Source organism: Rattus norvegicus, chromosome 10 (assembly GCF_021556685.1).
Source record: "Rattus norvegicus strain SHRSP/BbbUtx chromosome 10, alternate assembly SHRSP_T2T, whole genome shotgun sequence".
In the NCBI taxonomy this organism is placed as follows: Eukaryota; Metazoa; Chordata; class Mammalia; order Rodentia; family Muridae; genus Rattus; species Rattus norvegicus.
Genome location: NC_141543.1, coordinates 62,877,501 through 62,886,993, shown reverse-complemented (window position 1 = coordinate 62,886,993; position 9,493 = coordinate 62,877,501). Strand labels below are relative to the sequence as shown.

The 9,493-nt window shown below is 46.8% G+C and overlaps 1 protein-coding gene across 1 annotated transcript in view; it reads left to right on the top strand.

The window, feature by feature from the left end:
• Positions 1-204: 204 nt before the first annotated feature.
• The window catches only part of Tekt1 (tektin 1), a 28,421-nt gene continuing 19,132 nt past the window's right edge, over positions 205-9,493 (top strand). Inside the window, exons 1-2 of the mRNA NM_053508.2 lie at positions 205-269; positions 1,901-2,107. Coding sequence (NP_445960.1) covers positions 1,918-2,107 — 190 coding nt within the window. The 5' untranslated portion in view covers positions 205-269; positions 1,901-1,917. The remainder of the gene's footprint in view (positions 270-1,900; positions 2,108-9,493) is intronic.

The following is a 9,493-nucleotide window of genomic DNA, read 5'->3' as shown; positions in this document are numbered from 1 at the left end:
AACACTGAGGGACTCAATCTCCTGCTTCGTGTTTTGACGTTTTTCCGGCAGGATCAGACCTCGGACCACCCACTTTCTTTGTCTTGTTTGCTCCAGTCACCTTTTAGCTCCGCGCTCACACATTCGCGCTTGCGCAGTGTTCTATCTAGGACGACGTTGCGTCCGGTTGCCATAGTGACCGCAGTTTCCCTCTCGGTTCTCGCAGAACCAGGAGCTCCTGTTGGGGTAAGGAGTACCCTGCAGAAGTTTGTGTTCTTTGAGGTACTGAGGTAAGTGAGCCCTGATCCACCTCACCGACCCCTTTTCCCTACCCATAGCGATGTGTCATTTGGATCAGCCGTTAGCCCTGATATCGTCCCCTCTATGAGACTATTCACACTTGCCCAAAGTTACATCTCAGAGAGCCACGCAGAGACAGACTCAGAAGAGACCATAGGAGGGACTGAACTGGGGAACTCAGGAGTTCCTGAGGAGGTTACATGGAGTGTGCTCAGCCTAGTCAAGATCGGAATCCATCCTTGGTTGTGACGGCTTCAGAGCCCCCTAGGGTAAGTGCTAGGGTTTTAGGGTTCAGAGCAGGAGCCCCTCAGAGTTCAGCTTGCTATGGAAGGCAGATGTAACGATCATTCAGAGCCAGGGGACCATAGTTTTCTTAATGTGACTGTCTCCAGAGGCTGCCGTCTTCCATGTTCCTCTTCCTAATCACACAATGTGCAGATGTTGGCTTACAGACGCCATACCTGTTTGTTTCTTACACAACATGTCTGGCTTCATGTATTTGGAAGAATACTGCTTGTCGTAGGGTTTCTATTGCTGTGACAAGACACCATGATCAAAAAACAAGTTAGAGAGGAAAGGGCTTATTTCACTTACACTTTCATATTGCCCATTCAACTGAAGGAAGTCAGCATAGGAATTCAAACAGGGCAGGAATCTAGAGGCAGGAGCTGGTGCAGAGGGCATGGAGGGCACTGCTTACTGGTTTGCTCATCATGGCTTGCTCAGCCTGCCTGCTTGCTTTCTTTCTTCCTTCCTTTCTCTCTCTCTCTCTCTCTCTCTCTCTCTCTCTCTTTCTTTTCCAAGGCATTGTTTCTCTGTATAGTTCTCTGGAACTCACTCTGTAGATCAGGCTGGTTTCAAACTCACAAAGACCCACTTGTCTCTGCCATCCTAGTGCCGGGATTAAAGGCATGAACTGCTCCTGCCCAGCTCCATCTACTTTCTTGCAGAACCCAAGACCATCATCTCAGGATTAGCAACACCCACAATGGGCTGGGCCCTCCCCATCAATCACTAATAAAGAAAATATCACACAGCCAGATCTCACAGAGTCATTTTCTCAAGTGAGGTTCCCTCCTTTCAAGTTACTCTAACTTGTGTCAAGTTGACACAAGGCTAGCCAGTACACTGTTACATGATTCACTAAGCACAACAAGGACTCCACATCTCCAAAAGATGCACAGGATAATAGCATTCTTGTGGTAGCCCTAAATGAGAATAGTCCACATGTTCATAAGCAACAGAAAAAAGTTGATTCTTATATAGTCACCTTTCACATTACATAGCAGTGAGAATGGGAAAGCTACATTATAAGCAGTGAGACCACTGTTAGGAACACAATGTTTAAATAAAGGCTACCAGATGCTAAAGAATACATGGTATATGTTAAAAAACCAAAGGAACTAATATGTAGCATTAAAGATGGGGTTAGTGGTCACTTGTGTGGCTAGGAGTAGCAACTAGAAACAAGAAAAAGGCTGGCATGCTGATAACATTGTTTCTTGATCTGGGTTCAGATGCTGGTTGTGCAGGCTTCAGTGTGAGTGTCATAAACTGATGATAGCATCGATGGCAGGAATTGTTGCTTTCATTTCATGCACAATGGTCTGTATTTGATCAGGACTTTGGAAATCCTAAATGGCCAAGCTACTGCAATCTCCACCCAAGTTCCTTCCCGCCGAGTGGTATATTGCTAACAAAAGCCAGTACCACAGGGCAGAGGCCCAAAGGTCCCGATCTGAACGCCTGGTGGCAGAGAGCCAGAGGCTTGTGGAAGAAATTGAGAAGACCACCAGGAAGTCTCAGAGCGATGTGAACAAGAAACTTGGTAAGATAACATGCTTAGTATGGCTGTGACCTAACAACCCTGATGAAGCTACTGGGGGCTAGCTACAACATCACGTTCACGGTGGCCATGTGTCATTTTTGAAGTAATGGGGGTGGGCAGAACATGTTCATTCTGTACGTTATGTGTCTAAGACCAGTAGCATAAGACAGAATAACACCATCTGATTTTCAGCCCCCTACCATTTATCAATTTGATTCCCAAGCACTGATAGCATGTGTGGAACACACATTGGAACCACCACAGGGATTGAGCAGAGTCTGTGTTTTCATGGGTTACACCCCCCCCCACCAAAGGAGAAAGATATGAAAGTCATTTACCAATATAGAGTTAGATACGTGCTGGGTGAAGAGAGCTAAGCTGGGGGTGGAGCAGGCACTGGAGAGCTGGGCAAGTTCCTTGACATAAATGTCTGAGCTGGGTTTTATGGGGAGCAATTAGGTTTTAACAATTTCATGCTGACAAACAGCATTTAAAGCACGGTGATCTAAACAAAAACAAAATAGCAATAAACGTAAAATAAAATGGACAGCAATCAGCCAAACACTTAAAATGTACAGGCCAGAGGCATGACCTTGGTGAAGGTAAGACAGGAGGGAGTGATGAGGACTGATTTTCAAAAGTATGGATCTTAATGTCATGGATTCATTGAGCAATTTAAAAGTAGGTGTTTGTAATGACATTTAAAAAAACTTTAGGGGCTGGGGATTTAGCTCAGTGGTAGAGCGCTTACCTAGGAAGCGCAAGGCCCTGGGTTCGGTCCCCAGCTCCGAAAAAAAGAACCAAAAAAAAAAAAAATAAAATAAAATAAAATAAAAAAAAAATAAAAAAACTTTAGTTCAAGACCAGCCTGTTCTACACAGTGAGTTCCAGGACAACGAGGGCCGACTTGAGAGACTTTGTCTCAAAAAGCAAAACAAAACGAAACAAAACAAAACAAAACAAAACAACAACAACAAATAAATAAAAAGCATCAAGGGGCCGGCAGATGGCCTGGCTGACAGCCTGCGTTTGATCCCCAGAGCCTGGGCAAACATGGAAGGGAAGAACCAACTTTATAAACGTGTCCTCTGACCTCCAAATGCACACATCGTGTACATATGCAAATAACACCAGTAACAACAATGAACAGAGTAGACCAAAGGCGTGGGTGTAGATCAGAGATAGAGTATGTGTTTGTTAGGGTCTTCGTTCTACACCAGCACTGATGCATACAGAACAACACACACAAAGTGCCTGGAGTAAAGCTAACAAAATACGTGCACAACTTCACCACTGAAAACTGCGGCTGCTACTGCAGCAAGTCAAAAAGGTCTAAAACAGATGCAAGGTGTGGAAGTCAGTGGATTGAAGATTCCAGTATTTCAGTCAACCCATGGGGTGATCACTCACTGGATTTTTAATGCTAAAAGTAATCTACAGATTCAATACAAAGCTGATTAAAACATCACCTGGCTTCCTGATGAAACTGGCTAAACTGCTTCTAAAAAGCTAGAGGCCTGGCTGGCTTAAAGGAAGAGTTCTACCCCAACCTCTACCTCACCACACACACACACACACACACACACACACACACACACACCTACGAAAGCAAATCTAGGTGAGATGTGCATCTAAACGGGAGAGGTAAGACCATGGCACTTTCAGAGGAGGGCTTTTTATTTTTTTAGATATATTTTCACTCTACACTGGGCTAGCCTTGAACTCCCAGTGATCTTCCTGCCTCAGCCTTCTGAGTCCTGGGATTATAGGAAAGAACTATAGTCAAGAGGGCATCACACACCCACCAGGATGGCTAGTGAAAAAGAGGGGAAGAAAAAGAAAGGAAAAGTGCCAAGTATAGGGAAGGAAGCAGACAAGGCAAGGAGTGACAGGGCTAGCCCCTTTCGCTGCTGGCAGGACAGACTGACACTTTAGAAAGTGGCAGTAGGGGCTGGGGATTTAGCTCAGTGGTAGAGCGCTTACCTAGGAAGCGCAAGGCCCTGGGTTCGGTCCCCAGCTCCAAAAAAAAGAACCAAAAAAAAAAAAAAAAAAAAAAAAAAAAAGAAAGTGGCAGTAGCACCCACCAAGCCTTTCACCCCCCACACGGTTGCACACTGTGTCCCCTATGAAACCCAACGTCTGTTCACCTAAAGATCTATTCTGCCGGCTTCATCAGTAGCGGAGTGGGTAAATGGTACCTTGCAGTATTTTGTGTGCTTGGCCCTTTATAGGATCCCTAATGGCCAATCAACTGACTTTTTTGGGAATGCTTAGCTGGCAGAACTGCTTGACTCTACGACCTTCAGCATCAGTTGGACTTCTGGGAATGGGAGAGGATATTAAAAAGGCAGCAGGGGGGGTTGGGGATTTAGCTCAGTGGTAGAGCGCTTGCCTAGGAAGCGCAAGGCCCTGGGTTCGATCCCCAGCTCTGAAAAAAAGAACCAAAAAAAAAAAAAAAAGGCAGCAGGGGCTGAGAGAGGGGAGAGGAGGAGAGGAGCAGGGTCAGAGAAGACAGTTGGTGTAGGAAGAGAGAAGATTGAATGGGGGCTAGAGAAGGGAGGATTGAACAGAGTGAGGACAGGACACAGTTGAAAGTGAATCGGGTTAGCAGACTGAGGAGAGAAGACAGTGACAGGTGAGCCAGGAGAAGCTGAGCTGAGACAGAGAAGACACTGTTAGGAGACAGTGAAAGTACCCACAAAGAACCCACACAAGTAGCTTAAAAAAAAAGACAAAAGGCTACAGAGCCTCCCTCTGCAGCAAGGAGCCGGGCAGACCTGCAGCTTGATGCAGCACCACAGAGGAATCTCAGGAACCCAGGAAGATGTTCAGAAAGACAGGCAATGACACCTACAAGTGGGCACATAGCACTTCATTTCATTTTTATAAATAAAAGCAAAATTAATTTAGACTATGAGAACCGAACAGTGGCATGTGAGGAAATGTGCCAGGGAATGAAAGGGTCGGGTGGGACTTTCTGGATGCTGCTAATGTTTCTTGAGTCAGTTACCGTGATCTTTACCCTCACTTCTTACATTTTGTAATATATATATACTTTTCTAAAGGTGCATTTTCAATAAAAAGGTAATGTAAAAGTCCCTGTGCTAGTTTTGATGCTATGCACACACCAGACTGATGTCTGCCCTTGCAGAATTTCCATCTGAAATTAGAGATGAGTCCAACACATAGAGTCCTGAGCTGCGTCTGTGCCATAAAACCTGCTCAGATGGGAGGGACAAAGCACTTAGTGACATTCGTCCATGGAACACTTTCCTGTCCATGGAACACCTAGTTTCACGTTGGCAGTTTTCCAGGATGGGAAGTCATGGCGTTCCTCTCACCTTGTTCTTTCCCTTTCTTCCCAGCTGTTTCTTCCCGTTTCGGATTGTTGACCCTTTTCTTTCTTTTCACCTCTTATTGGGACTCCTTGTTGCTTTGCTCTTGGCCCTGTTAGCCTTTCCTCCTCTGTCTTTTTTAAAAAGATTTACTTTTTTATCGTTACGTGTGTTTCAGTGAGTTTACGTATACTGTTTGTGTAAGAAGCCACGGAAGTCAGACGAGGGTATCAGATACCCTGGATCTGGAGTAACTGGCAGTCATGAGCCACCCCGTCGATGCTGGGACCCAAGCCCAGGTCTTTGCAAGAGCAGCCAGAGGTCTTAACTGCTGATCTGTCTTTCCAGCCCCCGCCCTTTCTCTGCTTTTCCCCCTGACCCCTCATTAGAAATTGCATCACGCTCTCTCTGTTTTCCGAGTAGAAATGGTCCTCTCTGGATTCTTCCATGGCAGCCATCCTGATTGTCATACATTTCCACCTACATCGCTCTGAGCACCCCAAAATAGATTATCCTAAGACCAATGCATTGGTTTCCCTCAAAACTTGCCTGTGTGGCTGCTTGGCTTGGTGAGTGTATCCAGGATCTGTCCTCCCGTTGACTACGATCCTTAGCTATACTCAGTATTGTCCCAAGGATAAAGTTGAGAAGATATTCTAGTCTAAAAGAGAATAAAAACTCAAAAGACCACCAACGTTGTTCTGAACTAAGGTACTGGCAGTAAGAATGAAGAGAAGGTGTACACTTGTTAGCAGCAATAATTAGAAGATGAATTTTCAGAACAGGAGCCAAGGATAAGCCAACAGAGGCAGGATGCAGGAGTTGAAGCACAGAGTAGAACCAGGGGCAGTGATGCCTGGTGAGTGTAGGAGGCGACATTGGAGAGTCCAGTATTATCTGATGAGAAATTAGGAGAAAGCGAGTCTGAGTGTGACGCACGCATGTCGTGATGGAAGGCAGCCATGCAGGTGGGATTGCCCTGTGAATGTGCTGAGGGAAGAGCACAGAGAGGGTCAAGGGTGGGAGCAAAGACTCCAAAACCCAAAAGGACACGGTGTCAAGGTCCTGAAATGCAGTAGTGAGGGCTTTGCAGGTGAGGGTGTCTTCTATTTTATGGTGCTTGTCTAAGCCTAGAGGAGGCTTGAAAGGAGAATGGAAAATGTGTTTGAACTGTTGGCTTCTGAGATAACAGGTCTAGAAGGACAGTAAAAGATGCATGGTGGTGGGGACTGGAGAGATGGCTCAGGGGTTAAGAGCACTGACTGTTCTTCCAGAGGTCCTGAGTTCAATTCCCAGCAACCACATGGTGGCTCACAACCATCTGTAAAGAGATCCGATGCCCTCTTCTGGTGTATCTGAAGACAGCGACAGTGTACCAATATATAATAAATAAATAAATCTTAAAAAAAAAAAAAGATGCTGGGTTGGAGGCCAGTTTCAGAGCAAGGAGATTTCAGTTTATGTAATGGATGCAGGGCATTCTTCCTTATAAAATTCCAGCCAAACAACAGCAAGAGATTCTTGAAAGCCTTGTCCCAAGGAAAAAGATGGGTAGGGATGGAGCACAGCAGGCAAGTGATGGACATGGCATACCGGAAACTGGACCGCCAAAGGCAGCCACTCACAGGGTCTGTGGACTGTTGGAGTGGACCGAGGATGCTGGGCTAGCTGACTCATGCTACAAAACCTTGAAATACACAAAGGTGGATGTGAATCCAGCTACTACTTAAGCTGGAGATTCAAGATGAGCTGGAAACAAGATGTGTTGAAAAATCCTTACAAAGAGCCTCATTTCCATTCCAGCTTGCCCTCATTGCTAGCAGAATGCCTGAGGTCAAAGGACTCTGAACAGAGGTTGCAGGATGTTGGTAGCCTGGCTTGGACATGTCCCCCACCTGACAAAGTATTAGAAGATGTTTCTCTGAATGAAACATCTGAATTAACTGAATGAAAAGAAGGATCTGCAGATATGCGTGTTTGAAGAGCCTCCAGGGAAATGCCCAGGCCCTGATTCATTGCTCCATTCAAAGAGCATTCCATCGGGCAAGCGCTATCTACACAGACAGAGCTGTCCCCCCCGCCCCAACACACACACAACTGTCCCCACACACAGAGCTGTCCCCACACACAGAGCTTCCAAGCAGCATTTCAGCTTGACATCTGCTAACACTTGAAGAAGATTTCCAGCATAGCACACACAAACAAGCATAGAGACTCAGGAGACAGGAGACAGTACATCCGGCATGAGCAGATCCTTCAGACTGGTAGGCTGCAGGGGCTGGAGAGTTGGCTCAGCGGTTAAGAGCACTGACTGCTCTTCCTGAAGTCCTGAGTTCAATTCCCAGTAATGGGATCCAATGCCCTCTTCTGGTGTGTCTGAAAAAAAGAAGAAGATGCTGCAGGCTTGAAAAAGAGACATCAGGGGAACAAAGAGCCTTGGAAATAAATAGAAACTAGGAAAACAGGTTAAAATTGAAGAATAATGAGAGAATGAGAGAGAGAGAGAGAGAGAGAGAGAGAGAGGGAGGGAGGAAGGGGAAGGGAAGGGAAGGGAAGGAAGGGAAGGGAAGAGAAGAGAAGAGAAGAGATAGGCAAATGAGAGGCTCAGGGATTGTCGGGGATTCAAGACTGACAAAGGAGACGAGAAGAACTCATTCATGAAAGAATACATTACTTCCCGTGCAGCAGCATGATGCCTGCTGTCTGGCACAGTGACAAGCCTGAGGTTTCAGAGCACAAGGAAAATGGAGGAGTTCATAAGAGCCACCAGAGAAGAAGCACATACACACAGTAGGGGATCAGAATCATTTCGTTCTTCTCCACAAAAACTCTGAAAGCTAGAAAGAAGCAGAGAGACATCAGAAATCAGCATCAAAAGGGATTTCCAGGCTACAAACCAGTACACAGCTGAGTACCACACAACACCAATGGCCGGGGTAGAAGAAAGCAGTGACCAGGCGTGCTGCTTTTTCAAGGTTTCAGCCCCTATGCATGCATGTCTTAGCATGTGCCTGGAGGTTTCAGCCCCTGTGCATGCATGTCTTAGCATGTGCCTGGAGGTTTCAGCCCCTGTGCATGCATGTCTTAGCATGTGCCTGGAGGTTTCAGCCCCTATGCATGCATGTCTTAGCATGTGCCTAGAGGTTTCAGCCCCTGTGCATGCATGTCTTACCATGTGCCTGGAGGCTTCAGCCCCTATGCATGCATGTCTTAGCATGTGCCTGGAGGCTTCAGCCCCCGGGCATGCATGTCTTAGCATGTGCCTGGAGGTTTCAGCCCCTATGTATGTATGTCTTAGCATGTGCCTAGAGGTTTCAGCCCCCGTGCATGCATGTCTTAGCATGTGCCTGGAGGCTTCAGCTCCCATGCATGCATGTCTTAGCATGTGCCTGGAGGTTTCAGCCCCCATGCATGCATGTCTTAGCATGTGCCTGGAGGTTTAAGCCCCTGTGCATGCATGTCTTAGCATGTGCCTAGAGGTTTCAGCCCCCATGCATGTGTGTCTTAGCATGTGCCTGGAGGTTTCAGCCCCTATGCATGCATGTCTTAGCATGTGCCTGGAGGTTTCAGCCCCTGTGCATGCATGTCTTAGCATGTGCCTGAAGGTTTCAGCCCCTGTGCATGCATGTCTTAGCATGTGCCTAGAGGTTTCAGCCCCCGTGCATGCATGTCTTAGCATGTGCCTGGAGGCTTCAGCTCCCATGCATGCATGTCTTAGCATGTGCCTGGAGGCTTCAGCCCCCATGCATGTGTGTCTTAGCATGTGCCTGGAGGTTTCAGCCCCTGTGCATGCATGTCTTAGCATGTGCCTAGAGGTTTCAGCCCCCATGCATGTGTGTCTTAGCATGTGCCTGGAGGTTTCAGCCCCTATGCATGCATGTCTTAGCATGTGCCTGGAGGTTTCAGCCCCTGTGCATGCATGTCTTAGCATGTGCCTGGAGGTTTCAGCCCCTGTGCATGCATGTCTTAGCATGTGCCTGGAGGTTTCAGCCCCTATGCATGCATGTCTTAGTATGTGCCTGGAGGCTTCAGCCCCCGTGCATGCATGTCT